The sequence below is a fragment of the Anomaloglossus baeobatrachus genome, chromosome 1 (assembly GCF_048569485.1).
Source record: "Anomaloglossus baeobatrachus isolate aAnoBae1 chromosome 1, aAnoBae1.hap1, whole genome shotgun sequence".
NCBI lineage: Eukaryota > Metazoa > Chordata > Amphibia > Anura > Aromobatidae > Anomaloglossus > Anomaloglossus baeobatrachus.
Window position 1 is genome coordinate 783,506,242 of NC_134353.1, and position 23,146 is coordinate 783,529,387.

Below are 23,146 nucleotides of genomic sequence, written 5' to 3' on the forward strand. Positions count from 1 at the left end.
CTCGGCATCGCAGCATCGGCCTGCGATGTCGCAGCGTGCAAAGTGCCCCTAAGGATCACCAGCTACTCCTCACTATTCTCTGCTCTACCACATTCAAGGATACTGTTCTCTCTTAGTTCCACTTCTATCTCTCCTTCACTTTATCTTTTCCTCCTCTTCCTCTCCTCTTCCTCTCTCTGTTAGGGTTCCCCTGGGTTCAGTCCTAGGCCCTCTCCTCTTCTCTCTATACACTGCCCCTATTGGAAAAACCATCAGTAGATTCCGTTTCCAGTACCATCTCTATGCTGATGACACCCAATTGTACACATCGTCTCTAACAGCACCTCTGAATTTTTTCAAAGTACCAGCAATTGTCTGTCTGCTGTCTCTAACATCATGTCCTCCCTTTATCTAAAGCTAAATCTATAAAAAAAAATGAACTTGTCATGTTTTCTCCAATTAAGCTTCCTAAAGCCAATATTACCATTTTCGTGTGTGGTTCGACCATTACTCTCCGGCAGCATGCCCACTGTCTTGTATATTTGACTCAGATCTCTCCTTCACTCCCTACATCCGATCACTCGCTTGCTCATGTCACCTCCACCTCAAACTAGAATTTGACCTTTTCTTACTGTTGACTCTGCAAAAATTCTGTCACTCTTATTCATTCTCATCTGGACTATTGCAACTCTCCACTAATCAGTCGCCCTCTTGCTAAACCCTCCTCTCTACAATCCATAGTGAATGGCGCAGCCAGGATCATATTCCTCTCCAACCGCTACACCGATGCCTCCACCTTGCTTCAGTCATTGGACTGGTTGCCCACCGCTACAGAGTACAGCATAAACTTTTCTCTCTGACCTACAAGTATCTCCACAGTTCTGTACCACCCTATATCTCCTCCCTCATCTCTAACACCCTACCCATGCCCTCCATTCCACTAATGACCTATGACTGTCATCCTCTATTATCCGAACCTCCCACTCCCATCTCCAAGACATCTTGAGAGCTGTGCTAATTCTCTGGAATGCACTACCAAGGACAATTCACAATACCCAAAGTTTTAAGTGTGCCCTATAAACCCATTCCCACCTCACCTCACTTATATAACTATTACCGCTCCAATATTTTTTTCAAAATTGGGTCCATTTTATTATCTTTTTACACCCTCTATGCACTTAAAGGGAATCTGTCATCAGGTTTTTGCTACCCCCACTGAGAGCAGCATAATGTAGAGACAGAGACCCTGATTCCAGTGATGTGTCACTTGTGTGGCTGCTTGCTGTCATTTTGATAAAAATCACTGTTTTCTTTTCTGCAGATCTTGCAGTCATTTGAATGTGGAGCTTTATACCCTCTCCCACAATGATTGGCAGCTTTTTGGCCATGTAAGTGTACATAGAAAGCTGGAAATCAGTGGTGTGGGAGAGGCTAAGCAGAGCTCATGAATATGCTTGACTTTCCGGCAGCAAGCCAAGTAGTCCTCTAATGACAATTTCCTGCTAATTAAACAGTGATATTATCAAAACTACACTAAGCAGCCCAGCAAGTGACACACCACTGGAATCAGGGTCTCTGTCTCTACATTATGCTGCTTTCAGATTAGGTGGCAAAAACCTGGTGACAGATTCCCTTTAATAGCCCTTTGTATCTGTACTTGTACAAATACTGGCTGGAGAGCTGTTCATGCAGCCATATATGAATCCCATATTTATTATTTTGATGGTTAGACCAGTCAATACAAGCACTTTTTACCATTTAACTTTTGTGCCTCCCCTGTTTCCTCATAGATTATAAGCTCGGGAGCAGGAACCTCACATATTTTCTCTTCTGTTCTCTCCTATCTATTATAGCATATCTGTGATATTCTGCTATCTTTTTTCTTTCCAAAGTATTTTGGCTTACAGCAGGAGAAAATCTAAACAATCATATGAACTGTAAAAGTAAAATAAACAAGGAAAGGCATAAAATTAGAATATTCTTCCCTCCAAGTGTAATGATGCAATTTACAATGTACTAGCCCTGGAGGACTTGCTACGTGGCTTTGTTCCAGGTTGTTCCACTTCGTCATCACAGCTGAATTCAGTAACAAATTAATTGCATTGTTATCAATCTGTCTTACTTGTAACAATAAGAATTTGTACAATGACGATGGAGGCCCCAAATTACTACATCTGTATCCCTGTCAAGACAGCTGGAAATAAACACTTCCTGCACATGAGGTAGATAGTCAGTCAGTACTGTGAAACAATGTACATTCTTAGTAGCAATTTGCCTGATTAAATATAGTATAGCTAAATAAATATATATATATATATATATATATATATATATATATATATATATATATACACACACACACACACACACACACACACACACACACACAGTACAGACCTAAAGTTTGGACACACCTCATCTCTAGAACAACTATTAAGAGGAGACTTTGTGCAGCAGGCCTTCATGGTAAAATAGCTGCTAGGAAACCACTGCTAAGGACAGGCAACAAGCAGAAGAGACTTGTTTGGGCTAAAGAACACTAGGAATGGACATTAGACCAGTGGAAATCTGTGCTGTGGTCTGATGACTCCAAATTTGAGATCTTTGGATCCAACCACCGTGTCTTTGTAGAAAAGGTCTACATACCTGGTTCCCACCGTGAAGCATGGAGGAGGAGGTGTGACGGTGTGGGGTTGCTTTGCTGGTGACATTGTTGGGGATTTATTCAAAATTGAAGGCATACTAAACCAGCATGGCTACCACAGCATCTTGAAGCGGCATGCTATTCCATCCGGTTTGCGTTTAGTTGGACCATCATTTATTTTTCAACAAGGCAATGACCCCAAACATACCTCCAGGCTGTGTAAGGGCTATTTGACTAAGAAGGAGAGTGATGGGGTGCTACGCCAGATGACCTGGTCTCCACAGTCACCAGACCTGAACCCAATCGAGATGGTTTGGGGTGAGCTGGACTGCAGAGTGAAGGCAAAAGGGTCAACAAGTGCTAAGCATTTCTTGGAACTCCTTCAAGACTGTTGGAAAACCATTTCCGGTGACTACCTCTTGAAGCTCATCAAGAGAATGCCAAGAGTGTGCAAAGCAGTAATCAAAGCAAAAGGTGGCTACTTTGAAGAACCTAGAATATAAGACATATTTTCAGTTGTTTCACACTTTTTTAAGTATTTCATTCCACATGTTTTAATTCATAGTTTTAATGTCTTCAATGTGAATCTACAATTTTTAGAGTCATGAAAATAAAAGAAAACTCTTTGAATGAGAAGGTGTGCCCAAACTTTTGGAAAATAAAACCCCATATACTATATGGTGGCTACGGATGGCATCTAATTTTTTTTACGCATCAATAGACTTGGATGGATGAGTCTCATCCAACACATGGAAGAAACTGGTGCATACTGCGATTTATTTCACACGCACACAAATATTGCTCATCTGCATGGACTCTTTGAATAACAGTGGTTCAAGTGCTGTGTGATCTTTCATGGACAGCACTTGGACCAAATATACACCAAACCTACTGTAACATGTATATAGCATGAAGCTCTAGCACTGCTCCACTTTGCAGGAGATCTCATGGGGATACACATGGAGAAGACGCCAGTCACAGCCACAGTTTGTGGACTTGAGTCTTCCGTGTGTTAATACAGGTGTCCAAAATCGCCCTTAAGTGAAGGAAAAACAAAGCTTTCCTACCTTGAAATGAATGACCACACCATGATGATAAAACAGCTTTAACCTCTATAGAAATACATATAAATGAATAGGTTTCTAATATCCTATATATGGCAAGGCAACCTCTGGGGAAAAAAACAATATGACTGTAAAATTACCAATTAATATCAAAATGTGATAAAGATGATGTTGTATTAATTGCCATACCATCTCTAAAAAATATTCCTGGAAATGTGTAAACATTTTGTGAGGCTTTTTTTGAGTAGGAAAAGATTTTAGGCATACTCTCAATCATCATTTTAGGTTACATTTTTCTAGAAGAGTTATTATTACTTGTGTGCCTCTTGAGTTGATTTTTCCATGTTATATCTCTGAAGAGTATACTTGTGCATAATAACTTAGAGGAAAGGATGATCTGGGGCACATTCTCGTCATCTTAGATTCTGACTAACCTGACTCCAGTATGTCTGAAATTTAATTACATAACGGTATTTCTTTTGGCAACATGACCTCCAGCAAGAATGTGCAGCAGCTGATAAACCACATCAGACTTCATTGTAATTCTATGTATTGTGACATGAGTGTAATCATTGACTTCTCTGATGTACGGTGAGGCATACAAATCTGCCAGGGTACCCAGACACTGGAGACATTGATTAGTCTAGTTTACATTTTGTTCTAATAAAAGATCTACAATTGCAGGTTATATTAAGTTCAGTGTAGAACAAAAGTATTTTACCGGGGCCCCCTAAGAAACTTACGGCCTATAAACACGGTCAAGTTTACATTGAGACAAGGCTGTTATATACGTTACCTGACTAATCAGACTGAATGGCAAACTATATATTCAGTGAGATATGGATTAATCCACTAAATAATAGTAGTTGATAATGTAGTAAAAGCATTTAGTTGTAGATCTAAATAAAATACTTTTTGAGGTAATGGAAGGTAAGGGCAAGTGCACATGGAGAATTTTTGAGGCAGCAGAAAGCGCTCCAGTAAACGCTTCTTCTTTGGGGAGTTTTTGGAAGAGTTATTTGTTTCTTGAATCATTTTGCAAGTGTTTTTAGAGAACTATTGTCCTGAAACGTCTTTGCAGCTTTTGTTTAGACAATGCCTAGGGGTTTGAAGTGTTTTCTATCAGACGACACTTCAAAGATGTGACATGCACTTTAATTTCTATCATCAGGTGTTTTCAAAATTGAGGCAGAAAAAAAAAATCAAATTGTATAAACAGCAAGTTGTTTTACAAAAGCATTTTTTGAAACTGGTGTCATTTGGAGTGAACCAAAAGACTCCTTAAAAATCTCAGTGTGAACATACCCGAACTAGTCCTGTACCACCCTATTAGATGGTTTTGTAGTACATACCTCCCAACTTTTAAAGAAGGAAAAGAGGGACAAAGTTTGCGGCGCGCGTAGCGCGCCGCGGCAAATTTTTAGGCCACGCCCCCTAACCACACCCATTTCACAGTCACGCCCATATCCACTCCCCATCCACACCCATTCAGCACAAACACGCAGGCAGCCGGCGGGCCTCCAGCACGGACACGCAGGCAGCCAGCGGGCCTCCAGCACGGACACGCAGGCAGCCGGCGGGCCTCCAGCACGGACACGCAGGCAGCCGGCGGGCCTCCAGCACGGACACGCAGGCAGCCGGCGGGCCTCCAGCACGGACACGCAGGCAGCCGGCGGGCCTCCAGCACGGACACGCAGGCAGCCGGCGGGCCTCCAGCACGGACACGCAGGCAGCCGGCGGGCCTCCAGCACGGACACGCAGGCAGCCGGCGGGCCTCCAGCACGGACACGCAGGCAGCCGGCGGGCCTCCAGCACGGACACGCAGGCAGCCGGCGGGCCTCCAGCACGGACACGCAGGCAGCCGGCGGGCCTCCAGCACGGACACGCAGGCAGCCGGCGGGCCTCCAGCACGGACACGCAGGCAGCCGGCGGGCCTCCAGCACGGACACGCAGGCAGCCGGCGGGCCTCCAGCACGGACACGCAGGCAGCCGGCGGGCCTCCAGCACGGACACGCAGGCAGCCGGCGGGCCTCCAGCACGGACACGCAGGCAGCCGGCGGGCCTCCAGCACGGACACGCAGGCAGCCGGCGGGCCTCCAGCACGGACACGCAGGCAGCCGGCGGGCCTCCAGCACGGACACGCAGGCAGCCGGCGGGCCTCCAGCACGGACACGCAGGCAGCCGGCGGGCCTCCAGCACGGACACGCAGGCAGCCGGCGGGCCTCCAGCACGGACACGCAGGCAGCCGGCGGGCCTCCAGCACGGACACGCAGGCAGCCGGCGGGCCTCCAGCACGGACACGCAGGCAGCCGGCGGGCCTCCAGCACGGACACGCAGGCAGCCGGCGGGCCTCCAGCACGGACACGCAGGCAGCCGGCGGGCCTCCAGCACGGACACGCAGGTAGCCGGCGGGCCTCCAGCACGGACACGCAGGCAGCCGGCGGGCCTCCAGCACGGACATGCAGGCAGCCACAGTGAGGCGGCCGCCTTCACAGACAGGCGGCGGGCCGCCCGCACAGAGAGGCGGCCAGCCGCCCGCAGAGAGAGGCGGCCGGCCGCCCGCACAATGAGGCGGCGGGCCGCCCGCACAGACAGGCGGCGGGGGGGCGCCCGCACAGACAGGCGGCAGGGGGGCGCCCGCACAGACAGGCGGCAGGGGGGGCGCCCGCACAGACAGGCGGCAGGGGGGCGCCCGCACAGACAGGCGGCAGGGGGGCGCCCGCACAGACAGGCGGCAGGGGGGCGCCCGCACAGACAGGCGGCGGGGGGCGCCCGCACAGACAGGCGGCAGGGGGGCGCCCGCACAGACAGGCGGCAGGGGGGCGCCCGCACAGACAGGCGGCAGGGGGGCGCCCGCACAGACAGGCGGCAGGGGGGCGCCCGCACAGACAGGCGGCAGGGGGGCGCCCGCACAGACAGGCGGCGGGGGGCGCCCGCACAGACAGGCGGCGGGGGGCGCCCGCACAGACAGGTGGCGGGCCGACCGCACAGACAGGCTCCGGCCGGGGGTGAGGGGGGAGGGAGGGAAATCAGCGCTGGGGAGATTAGTTTACTGTACCAGCAGCAGCACAGGCAGCGCTCCTCTCTATGCCACGTCTACTAGGATGGTAGGAGGGAAAAGCAGGGAGGCGGAGAGTGGGTGGGCGGAGCCCGGGAGCCGGCCGTCCCGCCCGTGGCAACGGGACAAACAACGTAAAGCGTGAAAGTCCCGCTGTATCCGGGACGGTTGGGAGGTATGCAGCATGTTAGAATGTGTACATAAGATCCCGCTGGTGGTGGCCGCAGCTTATAGGCCCCAAATCTGGTGACAGGTTCCCTTTAAAGTGAACCTGTCAGGTGCAATATGCACTCAGAGCCAGGAGCAGTTCTGGGTGTATATTGCTAATCCCTGCCTAACCGTCCCTGTATACACTAGCATAGATAAAGAGATCAGGAACAAATATTTTTAAAGATCTTATATCTTATGCTAATGAGCGCGGGGACTAGTCACAAGGGCGTTACTTCACTTGGCTAGTCGGCTCGCATAGCATGTTAGCATGTTATTACGCCCCTGTGTGAGTACTAACACGCTATATGAGCCGACTAGCCAAGTGAAGTAACGCCCTTGGGACTAGTCCCCGCGCTAATTAGCATAAGATATAAGCTCTTTAAAAATACTTTTTCTATAGATGCCTTTATCTATGCTAGTGTATACAGGGACAGTTAGGGAGGGATTAGCAATATACACCCAGAACTGCTCCTGGCTCTGAGTGCAGATTGCACCTGACAGGTTCCCTTTAAAGGGAACCTGTCACCAGAAATTTAGCAAAAAAAATAAAAGATTCCCCTCTGCAGCTCCTGGGATGAATTCTGGAAAGGTTCCTGTTGCTATTGTGCCCCCTTTGAGACCTAAAATAATACTTTATGAAGTCTTACCTTTTTGTATGCAAATCTGTTTTTATGGTCACGGGGGCGGGCTGCCTGGCGTCCGTTATTCCCCCTCCTGCCGTTGTACGCCGTCCCCCATTGCTCATTTCCATACATGAGAACGCCTTCCTCATGTAACTGTCCTCCTGAAGTTTTGTGCATGCCCAGTGCCACTCTCGCGGGAGTAAGCACTGTGCAAAGTGTGAACGCTTTTGAGGTGATTGCGCAGGCGCGAGATTATGGGCGGCGCTGTGATTGTCATCAGCAGCGTCATCCAAGTACCCGCCCATAATCTCGTGCCCGCGCTTCTCACTCTGCCTCCACCGTTATGCGCAAGCACTGTCCATATGAACCATGTTACCTATTACCATGGGCGCGAGATTATGGGCGGCGCTGTGATTGTCATCAGCAGCGTCATCCAAGTACCTGCCCATAATCTCGTGCCCGCGCTTCTCACTCTGCCTCCACCGTTATGCGCAAGCACTGGCCATATGAACCACGTTACCTATTACCATGGGCGCGAGATTATGGGCGGCGCTGTGATTGTCATCAGCAAAGTCATCCAAGTACCCGCCCATAATCTCGTGCCCGCGCTTCTCACTCTGCCTCCACCGTTATGCGCAAGCACTGTCCATATGAACCATGTTACCTATTACCGTGGGCGCGAGATTATGGGCGGCGCTGTGATTGTCATCAGCAAAGTCATCCAAGTACCCGCCCATAATCTCGTGCAAGCAGTAATAGGTAACATGGTTCATATGGCCAGCACTTGCGCATAACGGTGGAGTCAGAGGGAAAAGTGCGGGCACGAGATTATGGGCGGGTACTTGGTTAACGCTGCTGATGACAATCACAGCGCCGCGAATAATCTCGTGCCTGCGCAATCACCTGAAAAAGCGTTCACATGCGCAAAACTTCGGGAGGACAGTTACATGAGGAAGGCGTCCTTGTGTATGTAAATGAGCAATGGGGGACTGCGTAAAGCGGCAGGAGGGGGAATAACGGACGCCAGACAGCCCGCCCCCGTGACCATAAAAACACATTTGCATACAAAAAGGTAAGACTTCATAAAGTATTTTTGTAGGTCTCAAAGGGGGCACAATAACAACAGGAACCTTTCTAGAAGCAGCCCAGAAGCTGCAGAGGGGAATCTTTTATTTTTATTGTGAAATTTCTGCTGACATGTTCCCTTTAACTGGTAGGGCAGCCAGGATAAAGCAGAGCTGAAGTTGTTGGGAAGCTAGGACCCAGCAGCTCTGCTCCACAGGCAGGAGACCACTGATCGGTAATAGAAGCCTGCAGATGTCACTCTGCATAGGTTATTGCCACTGCTATCTGCAGGAGATAAGTGCTGATTGCACGGTCTCCTCAGCGTCCTGACTCCCCGCGTGTCTGCAGCAGTGAGAAGCCGCACACGGGGAATCAGAGAACAGCTGCAGACAAACGCAGGCTCCGGGACTGGGGGGGGTCGGCTCTGGTGCAGGGGGGGGGCTCTGCTGCAGGGGGGGGTCGCTCTGCTGCAGGGGGGTCGCTCTGCTGCAGGGGGTGATTCATACCTCAGCAGCAGTCACAGGAGTAGGTGCGCGCTCGGCTCTGTAATGAATAGAAGGGAGAAACAGCGAGGCGGGGCTACAGTGGGTGGGTGGAGCCGGGATAAACAGCCTCACGGGCGGGACCCGGGATCAAAGGCTCAGAAGAGGGACTGTCCCGCTGTATCCGGGACGGTTGGGAGGTATGGGGTAGTATATTATATATATATATATATATATATATATATATATATATATATATATATATATAAAAAGGAGAATAAATGGGAGCATTTAAGGCTAATTATAAGAATATTTCTTTATTTATCAAAAAATAAATAAAAACTTCACATCAGCAATACATATAAATAGAAAAAGTGAAAAGGGTGCTAGATTTTTTGTATTTATATGTATTGATGATGTGAAGTTTTCCTTTTTTTATTGATAAATATTCTTATAACTAGCCTTAAATGCTCCCATTTATTTTCCTTATATATATGGTTCATATGGAATGGCTTCAGCTTAGGACATAAGATCATATACGAGCTGTGTATTGGTCAATCTCATGTGTATCTCATGGTCTGGTAGTATGTAGTGATGGAGCCTCACCCGATCATTTTGTAAAGATTGGGATTGGGATCGAGATAATGCGAACTAGCGTCCGATCACCAAACTCGGGCTTTACAGTTATGGGATAGGGTGGGAGGCTGTAAAATAAAGAATAAACTGTAGTTAGTAATAAACATTGTCATTATACTTACAGGTCCCGCGACGCGTCCTGCAGACTGTCTCCCGTCTGCTTCCGAGTCCAATCATTGCTGTACTGCCCGGTAACCACCACTGCCTAAATGACCTCCTGTGACATCATGGGCATGTGACCAGTCAGGTGTGAATGTTGTACTACCTTGTTGGTTACAAACTAGTCACATTACTATGATGGCAGCAAAGGTCCGGTTACTGAACTTTGATTGTCACTGTGTGAATGTCGCATCGTGGTGCACAATCTCCTGACAATAGCGGTTTTCCATGCACCTGAGGCACTACTGTCCTGAAAACGTCAGGCTTTGCGGGGTGATGCAATGCAAGACGCCAGTGCAATCATACCCTCACTTTCAGCCTGCGTCTCGCTCTGTACAGAGCGATGTAGCAGAGCTGACATGGCTCTCTCTGCTTCTCACTTTGTATAGACAGCGTCTGTACAGGGTGATGAAGCTGACATTGCTGTCCCTGTGGATTACGTTGGACTAAGGATGTTTTTATAATAAAAATGGAGTCTCTAAATGTTTTTTTTTAATATTTTTTTTTCTTTTTTACTGTTTACTAGAAATTCATGGTGGCCATGTCTAATTTGGCGTGACACCATGAATTTCGGGCTTAGTACCATCTGAGAATACAAAGCTGGTATTACCCAGCATGCCACCGCCATGAGGGCCACTGGTCGAGTCAGGTAAAGCGCCTGGAAATGGCGCTAAAAAACAATGCACCATTTCCAGGGGCGGCTGAGGGCTGCGGAGAATCCCAGCTGTCTGGCTTTACCTGACTGGTGATCAAAATACTTTGGGAGCCTACGCATTTTTTTTTTAAATTATTTTTTTAAATAATTAAAAAAAAAATTAATGAGCTTCCTGTATTTTTATTGCCAGCCAAGGTAAAGCCAGGCAGATGTGTCAGCTGTAGCCATCTGCTTTATCTGCGCTGAGATCAAAAATACCACGGAGCGCTGTCATTTTTTTAACTATTTATTTTTATACAACTATATATATTGCGTACATTTTATTTATTTATATATATACAGCTCTGGGAAAAATTAAGAGACCACTGCAAAATTTTCAGTTTTTCTGATTTTACTCTTTATAGGTATATTTTTGAGTAAGATGTAAACTGTTGTTTTATTCTAAAAACTACTATTTTCAGAAAATAAATACAAAATTTTTTGCTTGGAAATTTGGAGACATATAGTCAGTTGTTTATAGAATAAAAGAGCAATTTACATTGTACTCAAAAATATACCTATAAAGAGAAAAATCAGAAAAACTGAAAATTTTGCAGTGGTCTCAATTTTATTTTTGATTCTCAGCGTAGATAAGCAGACGGCTACGGGTTGCCACCCCCTCCTGGCTGGCTTTACCTTGGCTGGCAATGAAAATACAGGTAAGCCCATAATTTTTTTAAAAAAATAATTAAAAGAAAATGCATGGGCGCCCACCATATTTTAATCACCTGTCAGGCAAAGCCAGGCAGATGGGGGCTGGGATTCTGTACAGAGCAAGGAGCAGCCTGACAGTGAGGGGATGTTTGCACTTGCGGATGCTCTCAGGACAGGAGAGCCTTAGCTGCATGGAAATACATGCAGCTGACCACTCCTGTCAGATTATGCGCTGTGATGTGATGCGACATTCGCACAGTGACAATCAAAGTTCAGTAACAGGACCTTTGATGACATCATAGTCATGTGACCAGTCTGTAAGCCAATGTCTGTACAACATTTACACCAGACTGGTCACATAGCTATGACATCATGCAAGGTTCTTTAGGCAGTGGTGCTTACCGGGGGGCACAGCAATGATCGGACGCATAAGCAGAAGTGGCCGGGAGACAGTGGTGGCTGAGTGGGTCTGCAGGACGCATCGCGGGACCTGTAAGTATATAATGTTTTTTAGTAATGTGCTTTTTTTTTTTTTTTTTTTTACAGCCCCTAGACCCGATCTGGACCTGAACTGTAACACGAGCTTCCCAGGAAAGCCCGTGAGTGGGATTGTGTACATGATCACTATGTGATCGGTACGATCCCCGATCTTTGCAGTTCGGGATTGCCCATCACTACTAGTATGTCCTTAAAAAAGGTTCTTTAAAAATGTAACATTAAGTGGATCCTGATCCGCAGGCACCATGTATCAGACACTGGCTGCATGATTTCAGCTATATATGTTTAACTCTAATTCTGCGGCATTTCGGAGAAAAAGATAGGTTTAAAAGTTGCCATGGAATGAGCCATGGGAGACTGGTCAGACAGACAGGTCCTCGGCAGCTTTTCTCTGCTTGATGACCTGGAGTGACGGGCCTTTCTCCGTAAATGCCTGCAAGGAGAGACCTTTCTCTCAAGAAGTGTGGGAGGGAAAAAGTTGCTCAGTCTCTGGTGGTTTACACTGTTTTCTCTAGCGCCCTCAGGTGAGATTTTTATGGATACCATTTTGGATTGCCCTGCGGCTGTTAAAGGTACCTGATTACATCAGCTGTAAAGTGCCGGGAAAGATGTGGGCTCGGTGTGTTAGCCCACATCAAAGACTGGGACACAGTCGATTATGTACATGTAAGTAACAGGACGTGAATGGTTCACATAATTTGGGAGCTGTGCAGCATGTAGTTTCAGCTCCCCCAACCCTTTTTCCTCATGTCTGTCAAACCTGCCAGTAGAAAAATGTATAACATCCCATATATAATTGCATTTTTTTTATCATTTAAAAATGATTAAAAACTGGTACTTCTTTGTAAAATAAATAAGATATATCCTACACCAGTAACACCTGTAGACGTTATACGGTGCCATGTAAGAAGTTCACAGGAAACTTGTAGTTTTCCTGATTTTTGCAGGTGAAATTTACTCAGGTGTGGAACAGTAGAGACTTCATCCAAACTACTGTAGTCACTGCAGACAGAGATTATTCACTTCATACTTTCTTTTCCTTGTAGGTTTTCCCTGGGTTTGTGGTTATGTGATTCATATTGAATAATTTACATTTAGTGCGGTAACACATTTGTATTGAGTTGTAAATGGGCTTTACAGCTTTCTGCAATGATGTTACTCATTTGTGTTTTACATGTGTCACATCTTACAAGACATTTATAGTTACTTTCATTTTATGTCTTTTGTATGCTTTTTTTGTGGTATTATAACAATGCAGCTCAGCTTACCGCTCGGATGTCAGAGATTATGATCAGAGGGTGCTTCTTCGCTTTCCCCAGAGGGTGAAAAATCAAGGTACAGCTGACTTCATGCCAAGCAGACCCCGTTATTCCTGGGAATGGCACAGCTGCCACCAGTAAGTATAAAATTTACTTAAGTATTTAGCTGTGTCATGCTTCCTAAAATAAGCCACTACCTTTTTTTTTTTAACCAATATAGAGTTTGTAAATTGGATGTATCATGTTTTATGTAAGGAAAGAAGACAAAATCTAAGATCTCCAAAGTACCAAGTCTGTACATTATAAATTGAGTACAATTATCTACACCAAAAGATAGGCAAAGTGAAGCACAAATACCATAATATAAACCTGACACGATAACAAGTTATAGGCAAAGTGTCAATGAATACTAATTTCAGAAGAAAGGGGTATACCACAGCTCATCATCAATTAGACCCCAGGGCCACCCGTTCTGCCCATTTTGGTGCAGTTGGGTGAAATTGACTTGTAAACGAGAAAAATGGAAATATTTTGATACTTTTCAAAGTGATTTATGCCAGACAAAAAAAAAAAAAAAAAAAAGCATTAATCGCTATTATTAATCGGGGCCCGGGTCTCCAGGCTCTTGGAAGTGCATAAAGCTAGACCTTTACAATTCCTTTGTAAATTGCACTAGAAAATCCATCATTTAACCATTGAAAACAAATGACCTAGCAGGCTTGCGAGGCCCCAGGTATCCGTTCTAGGGTTAAGAGATGCACTAAACTTCATCAATGTACACAATGTACATAAGCTGCAACTAGGAATGGAGAATACATTGAGCGGTTCTGTAACTCTTCTGATAATACAAAACTTGCTTGGAATTTTTTGCATTGCTGTGAGATGAATTTCCATCCAATTTCACTGTGCCTTTAGGGTTTTGTCAGAGCTTTGTCACTCAACCTTGAAAAATGCTGTATTTCAGTCATCTATCATAACTATGTTTTTGAACAGGAAATTATAAAAATGCTGAACTTCTGAACATCTGGATTTATTCAACAAAGTGAAAATCTGGTGGCTGCGCAATTCATTTTTCCTATTTTGAGATCACTTCTTTGCTATGTTGAAATATTGGATGATGCACATCTATACTTCCAGACAGTTAAATAAACCTTTTTTCCAGTAAATGTACAGCCAGTTACATTTGCTTTCCTCATTCACTCATACATTGTCCCTTCCATATTTGCTTTTCATTTTTTCCAGCAAAAGTAATAAGTAAATGTACATTTATAGACCGAGTGACAGAAAAACAATGCCTTACCAATATCAAAGCTATGATGTTACTGTGCAGAAAAAAAACAAAGAAATGAGACAAGTGCTCATCGTCTTCCATGTTCAGCTGCCAAAAACAGAGTCCATGGCTGAGAATGTGGAAGTGCTCGATTGAAATGCCATGACAATATGCCAAGATCATCCTTAGATCCACTAATGTAGACAAACACTGCTGCCAACTAAAACATAGGGCCGATCCATCAAGACTGGGATTTTGCACAATATTGATGAACAGTACAATGGAGGAAGATACATCAAATTCATTAACAACCTCTTAATAATCTAGTTTAGCAAGAGTGTATTAATATACTCACCTACCGCTGCCTTCTCCAGTATTCAGGGCCATTCCGCTCCTCTTCTCAGTGAGGTCACGGTCACACTGCGCTCCGCATGACCCAGAAGTAGCTTTTACAGTGTAAGTCATTGGAGCATCAGAACAAAGCTCCATAGACTTACATTGGAAAAGAGACTTCTGGCTCACTTAGAGCAAAGAGTGAGCCAGACAGTCTGAAGAGTAGTGACATCACTGAGAAGAGGAGCGCAACGCTGCTGGATAGCGGAGAAAACTATGGTAGGTGAGCATATTAACACCATCATGATGGGGTCATTGTTGCCTTTTTGGTTTTTCCTCCCCTTCTTCCCAGAGAAATAACTTTTTTTATTTTAATGTAAACCTATGAGGGCTATTTTTTTTTTGTGGGACTAGTTGTACTTTTGAATTACACCATTCATTTGTCCATTTAATGTACTTCAAAACAGGAAAATAATTCCAAGAGAAATTGTGAAAAAAACTATTCTGACATGGTGTTTGGATAATTGTTTTTACAGTGTACATTTTGTGGTAAATATTACATCGCAATAAGATTCTCCTCATCAGTACAATTACAGCAATACTAAACATGTCCAGTTTTATAATTATTTTAGTGGTGAAAAAAAAAATCAAAAGTTTGTAACAAAAAATTTGGGGGCTTATGTCACCATTTTCCAAGACCATAACGTTTTCCTTTTTCACTCGATGGAGCCATATGATGGCTTATTGTTTGTAGGGCTAGAAGATGGTTTTTATTGATACCATTCTATATAGATATGATGTTTTGATTGCTAGTTACAGCCTTTTTTGTGGCAAAAGCAGCGGCCAAAAAATGTTGGCGTTTGATTTTTTTTTACAGTGTTACCCCCAACTGTCATAACTTAGCGGTGACCCACGATCACGTCGCGATCGTGCCAATGGGTGCTCAAAATGGAGCGCCTCCATGTCCGAAAATGTTAAATCCCGCTGTCAGAGTTTGACAGCGATATTTAACAGATTAACAATCATGGGCTCTGGTACACTAGCGATTGTTAGTGGTAGGTACTGTCTGTAATACACAGTCATTACCTGACGAGTATCTCACCCACTTCCATACATATACAGCGCATGTTGTGAAAGGGATAACACACACACTACATCCATATATACACAGATTAAGGCTATGTCCGCACGTTGCTTTTTACCTGCTTTTTTGCTGCTTTTTTGCTGCAAAGCTGAGTTTTTGACCAAGGTTCTGCAACAAAAAGGCTGCAGTTTGAACTGCATAGTGCGGACAAGAAACCCAAATTCCCATAGACTTTGCTTGAAAAGCAGAACACAACCATTTTGGCATTAAACGCTGCAGTTGAAAAAGAAGGTAAAAAGCAGGTAAAAAGCAGGTAAAAAGCAACGTGCGGACATAGCCTTAATTTAAAAAAAAACTTAGTGCTTCTTTAAGTATTCTTCTCCTGAGTCAGCACTACATTTTTGTCATGGTTTACGCCCGGTTTGTGATTATGATGAATTTGCAGGTGATTGGTTATGCCACAACCTTTGAAGGTCCACCTACTTTTTAAAAAGATGGTGGAGTTTACCTACTGTGGTCTAGAAACTTCTAAAGTCTCCAAAATGTTGCATAATTTCAAAAAGTTTTATAACACAATTCTGGTGAAAACTTTGGAATCAGAGCCGTAGTCTGAATTTTGATTTCTGAACACTAAAGATTTTTAGCTTTTGCTATGTTTTGAGTCTTTATTCAACTATCCTAATAAGCATTGGATGCTATCCTTCCCATACCGTCCTCTAATGGTTTCCTCATACAGTTGTAAAATTATTAATATTACCATTTGCCTTTGTCCAGGCATAAACTGAAATCTTAAGTCTGTATTGGAGAATGATCTCCGACCTTTGTAAAGATTTAGCAAGAAAACAGTGGTCCCAGATGGCTTCCTTTATTAAATCTGTCAAAAAGTAAATTATTAGCCCTGTTAATGAACATTCTTTAAATTTAAATACATAAAATATAATGGCACATTTATTAAAACTGTCTAAAAAAAAATAGTTTGTTGCCCATAGCATCCAATCACAGTGCTGCTTTCATCTCTAACTGTTGTAGTAAATTTACACTGTTATTGGTTGCTATGGGCAACAAGGATATTTTTTTTCTTGTTGACAGTTTTAAAAAAATCTGTCCTAATTATTATTTATACAAAAGCTGGGCATTTGCTACAAAGCCTCCTTGCTCTTTAACAGGACTTATAGATATTTATTTGCAAATAATCAGTGTTTCAGCTCACACCTATTCCTTATCATCCTGTGAACTGTTGTTGTGTATTTACATGGTTACGCTGCGATCTGCACCGCAGCATAACTGCATGCGTCCTGCGTCCCCAGCATAATCTATGAAGATTATGCAGGAGACGTGCGCATGTGGCGTATTAGAGCGCAGCGCTTCGGCTGCTGCCCGAAGCGCGCGTTCTAAGAAGTGACATGTCACTTATTCCGTGCGCTCTGCATGCAGCCCCTGCTCTGTCTATGGGAGGGGCTGCAGTCAGAGCGCATGGAATTGCCTTTTTTTTCATTACAGACTCTTTCTGCAGCAATTTGAAGTGCACGTGTGCTGTTCAAATCGCTGCAGAAATTTCTGCAGGGACAAACGCTACGTGCGCACATTAAGGACACCACAGCTCCTTCCTAGTGTGTTCATGATACAGTAGATATGTGTGTGTATCTCTCTCACGCTCAATCACATTAAACTTAATAAATGCAGTGTCATTTTACACTTGTCATTTCCAGACATTACCACAGTATGGATGAGTTCAGTCACTATGACTTACTTGATGCGCAGTCACACAGAAGAGTTGCTGAAGGACACAAGGCCAGCTTCTGCTTGGAGGATACCTCTTGCGACTATGGTTACTATAGGAGATTTGCATGTACAGCACATACACAGGTGAGAAATAAAATAATGGGGAAATTTGAATCTACAAAATTATTATATTAAAGAGCAATTCCTAAAATATTGTCTATATGGTTGTAAGAGGTATTGGAACACTTATACATTATACCTATAGCTCATACGACATCTGATTCTATATCCATTGGCATTAATATAGACCAGTCCCGTCTTAACAAAAAAAAAAAAATCTTTATTTTTATATAGCGCTAACATATTCTGTAGCGCTTTACATACATCAGGAACACTGTTCCCATTGGGGCTCACAAATCCCTATCAGTATGTTTTTGGAGTGTGGGAGGAAACCGGAGAACCCGGAGGAAACCCACATACCCACATAAACACGGGGAGAACATACAAACTCCTTGCAGATAGTGTCCTTGGTGGGATTTGAACCCAGGAGCCCAGTGCTGCAAGACTGAAGTGCTAACCACTGAGCCACCGTGCCGCCCTGTCTTTGCAGTTATAACAGATTTCACTCTTCTGGGAAGGTTTTCTAGAAGATTTTGGAGTGTTATTGGGAAGTTTTGCTCATTTATTCAGAAGAGCATTTTGTTAGGTCAGCAAATCATGTTGCACAAGAGGCTGGGCTCTAAATCTGCATTCTACTTCATCCCAAAGATGATAGATAGGTTTGACATCAGGGGTCTTTGTAGCCAATCAAGATCTGCCACACTAAACTCACCCAATCATGCCTTTATGGACCTTGTTTTGTGTAAAGGGGTCACAGTTATGCAAGAACAGAAAAGGACCGTCCCCAAATTGTTTACATGAAATTTGAAGTATGCAATCATTGAAAATGTCTTGGTACCTCGGTCCCGATATCGCTAGTGTGGGTACCCCATCTGTTGTGCGACACGGGCAAATCGCTGCCCATGCCGCACAACATCGCCCAGACCCGTCACACATACTTACCTGCCCGGCGACATCGCTGTGACCGGCGAACCGCCTCCTTTCTAAGGGGGCGGTCCGTGCGGCATCACAGCGACGTCACTGAGCGGCCGCCCAATAGAAGCGGAGGGGTGGAGATGAGCATGTAACATCCCGCCCACCTCCTTCCTTCCGCATAGCGACCAGGAGGCAGGTAAGGAGAGCTTCCTCGTTCCTGCGGTGTCACACGGAGCGATGTGTGCTGCCGCAGGAACGAGGAACAACCTCGTTACTGCTGCAGTAACGATTTTTGAGAATGGACCCCCATGTCACCGATGAGTGATTTTGCACGTTTTTGCAACGATGCAAAATCGCTCATAGGTGTCACACGCAACGGCATCGCTAATGCGGCCGGATGTGCGTCACCAATTCCGTGACCCCACCGAGTTCGCATTAGCGATGTCGTAGCGTGTAAAGCCCCCTTAATGCTTGGCATTGTGCTTGGTGTTGTAAGGCTTGCATGAAGGTACTCCACCATGAAAACTCATACACAGAGTTTTTTTGACGATGTTAATACTAGAAAAGGTTTGGAACTCAGAAGTTAATGACGAGTCAACAGAGTATTAGCAACTTTTATGCAATTCAAGCCTCAGTACTCAGTGATCCTGCAGTATAATTTTACATGTTCTGCCACTTCGTGACCAAGTTGCTGTGGACACTTTCACTTCTCATTAATACTACTCATTGTTGACAGTAGAATATTTATACATATATAAGGTCAACAGTGGTATTATTGAAAAGTAAAAGTGTCCACAGCAACTCAGTGTCATGATGTGACTGTAGGATAGTGAGTTACAGGGTTCTCCTATACTGTCCCTCACGCTACGGGATCCTAGGCTCTCTCTAACCTCTGGATTGCCCCTTATGGTGGAGAGGCCAGAGTCCCATGCCTTACTATAATCCTGAGGGGAATTAAACAGTTCAACATGGAAAGAAGAGGATTACAGATTAAGACAGACAAGGAAAAAAACAAAACTCAGACACACTTAAAACTCACGGGAACAAAAAGTAAGAAACTAAAAAGAAAAAAGCAAGAGAAGTAAGGCAGTAACAAAAGGACAAGGGTTAACACAACAACCGCTCACAGCAACAAAGTACTACAACCACCATTAAGTCTGGATTACAACATCTCACCAGACCAGTATAGAGAAGCCATAGCTGGCATTAAAGACCAGCAGCATATATTGGAGGATAGTGAATATGACTAGCTCCTCCACAGCATGTGATCAATGGGGACTAACAAGCAGCCAGGCAGAGATTAAGTCTTGCTAGCCTGTCTATAAACGATTAATCTGTGGGTCAATGACCGAGTCTGCCTGCGCTGATCACAGACATCAGAGAAGTTAGCAGGCAGAGGGCCAGAATCTGTAGTCTCCACAGATCCTGCCGCCACCATGATCGTCAGTGATGTTTGTAAAAGCCTCCTAGAGACACTCTGTCATGAAGTTACTATAAATATAGTGGGTGAAATAAGTATTGAATACATCAATTTTCTAAGTAAATACATTTCTAAAGGTGCTATTGATATGAATTTCTCACCAGATGTCAGTAGCAAACCATCCAATTCATACAGAAAAAGAAATCAAACCAAAGATGTCCATAAAGTTAAGTGTAAATAATGACAGAGGGAAAAATATTGAACATGTTTACTGAAATTTATTTACTACTTCATACAAAAGCCTTTGTTGATGATGATAGTTTCAAGACACCTACTGTATGGAAAAACTAGTCGCATGCATTGCTCAAGTGTGATTTTGGCCCATTATACCAAACAAACATTCTTCAACTCCTAAAGGTTCAATGGACTTTTTATGAACTCTGAGCTTTAGATCCTTTCATAAATTTTCTCACTAGTGGACACAGACAGAAGAGGACCCCTGCGCATGATCAATACATGGGCACTTTTTAGCTGAATAGAGCTATATAGTGCTATACTCACCGAGTCTCCAGCATGGCTGTAACTTCTTTTGGGGCCGCTCATTCTACTTCTGGGGCCACTTATTAGCTTCATACATATTCACTGCTTCACCCACCCAGAGGCAGTCCTGATGTCTGTGATTGGTTGCGCACCCAGCCTGTGTGACAGCGTGTCTGATTGCTCGCAATCACAAACCCTTTTCGTGGGTCTATATCGTGATGTACAAATAAATAAATTGGCATAGGGTCCCCATATTATAACCAGCACAGATAAAGCATATGGCTACAGGCTGCAGCCCCCCAGCTGTGCGCTTATCTTGGCTGTATCAAAATAAAAGGAATGCATGCAGCTTTATTATTTAAATAATTTTTAAAAATGGCGTGCGGTCCCTACTAATTTTGATACCCAGCCATAATAAAGCTCAACAACTGGGGGCTGGTATTGTCAGATTGGAAAGACCCGTGCTTATTGGCCCACCCAGCCTAAAAATAGCAGACTGCAGCCACCCATCCTGGAATCCTTTACTCAGCTCATCCCGATTGCCCTGGTGCAGTGGCAATTGAGGTAATAAGGGGTTAATAACAGGCCACAGCTGCCACTATGCCTAATATTAGTAATGGGTCTATGAGCTCTTCGTTACTAATCTGTAAGTTAAAAGAAATAAACAAACATTGAAAAAATCCTTTATTTGAAATAAAATACAAAAATACACCTTCTTTCACCCCTTTATTTACACCCCCAAACACCCAGGTCAAACATTGATTCCTGCTCTGCAACATCTGAAGTGACAGCGCATGATCATAGAACATGATCACCTGCTGTGAGCTTCAGGCAGAGAAAAAGCCAAGTGATGAACAGTGACATCACTCAGATTATTTGCGGTCACAGCTGGAGGTTCTACCTGTGATTGCAGGTAACCTGACCTCATTGAACTGCGTGACAAAAGTCAATAGACTGGGGTCTGATGGGTGCAAATGTGTGTGGAAGAAATAAGGGATAAAAGGGGCTAACGGATCAAGAAATTGAAGGAACTGTCAAGTTTGGTGGAGGAAGCCCTATGATATGGAGTTGTTTCACAATGAAAGCCATTGGATACTTGACCACAACCGAAAGTGGTCTCAATCCTGAGCTACATGTGAGTATACTATAAGACAAGTTACTTGGTACACTCGAGTACTATGGATATATACAGTACAGTACAGTTGAAACCAGACGTTTACTTACCTTATCTAAAAAGACACATGCATGTTTTTCTCACTGTCTGACATGAAATCAGATTAAACTTTCCCGTTTTAGATCACTTAAGAACCAAAATTATTTATATTTGCTGAAAGCCAGAATCAGAGAGAATGTTTTAAGGCATTTTTATTACTTTCTGCAACGTCAAAAGTTTACATACATTTCATTAGTATTTGGTAACACTGCCCTTGAAACTGTATGACTTGGGTCAAACATTTTGGATATCCTTCCACAAGCTTCTCACAATAGTTAGGAAGAATTTGGGCCCATTCTGCCTGACAGAACTGGTGTATCTGAGCCATGTTTGTAGGTCGCCTTGCTCGCACCTGCCTTTCAGCTTTGCCCATAAATTTTCAATAGGATTGAGATCAGGGCTTTGTGACAGCCACTCCAAAACATTTACTGTGTTATTCTTAGGCCCCTTTGTAACCAGTTTGGCACTATGCTTCAGGTCATTGTCCATTTGGAAGACCCATTTCTGCCCAAGCGTTAAGTTCCTGGCTGATGTCTCGAGATGTTGCTTCAGTATTGCCACATAATCTTCTTTCCTCATGATGCCATCTATTTTGGGAAGTTCCCTAGTCCCTCCTGCAGCAAAACAACCCCACAACATGATGCTGCCAACCCCGTGTTTCACACTTGGGATGGTGTTCTTAGGCTTCAAAGCTTCTCCCTTTTTCCTCCAAACATATCACTGGTCATTATGGCCAAACAGTTCAATTTTAGTTTTGTCAGACCACAGGACGTGTCTCCAAAAATGTAGGTCTTTGTTCCTGTGTGCATTTGCAAAGATTAATCTGACTTTTTTTTATGTTTCTTTGGAAGTAATGGCTTCTTCCTGGGAGAGTGGCCTTTCAGCCCATGTTGATACAGTACTCGTTTCACTGTGGATAATGACAATCTTACCAGCTTTCACCAGCATCTTCAAAAGGTCTTTTGCTTTTATTCTTAGGTTGATATGCACATGTCTGACCAAAGCACATTCATCTCTGGTACACAGAACCTGTCTCCTTCCTGAGCGGTATGATGGCTGGACATTCCCATCTTGTTTGTACTTGCGTATGTTTGTATAGATGAATAAGGTACCTTCAGGTATCTGGAAATTGCACCCAAGCATGAACCGGACTTGTGCAAGTCCACAATTCTCTTCCTAAGATCTTTGCTGATTCTTTTGATGTTTCCATTTTTCTACACAAAGAAGCAGTGTTTCATGTATGTATTAAACTACATCCACAGGCGTCCGCTAATTAACTCAGATGTTGACAATAAACAAATCAAAGCTTCCAAAAACATGACATCATAATATGGGCTGTCCCATATTGTTTAACCCCTTCACGACCATGGACGGAAAGATCCGTCCTTGTGCCCTGGGCCTTAACGACCAAGGACGGATCTTTCCGTCATGGCGGAATCGCGGCACCGGAGCCTCCGGTGACTGCGATCGGTTAACATAAACCGCAGATTCGGGGAGGAGGGGA

At 44.3% G+C, this 23,146-nt stretch overlaps 1 protein-coding gene across 1 annotated transcript in view; it reads left to right on the forward strand.

The window, feature by feature from the left end:
* The window catches only part of LOX (lysyl oxidase), a 117,185-nt gene that overhangs the window by 68,613 nt on the left and 25,426 nt on the right, over positions 1-23,146 (forward strand). The window contains exons 3-4 of the mRNA XM_075324962.1: positions 13,025-13,162; positions 17,422-17,578. Coding sequence (XP_075181077.1) covers positions 13,025-13,162; positions 17,422-17,578 — 295 coding nt within the window. The remainder of the gene's footprint in view (positions 1-13,024; positions 13,163-17,421; positions 17,579-23,146) is intronic.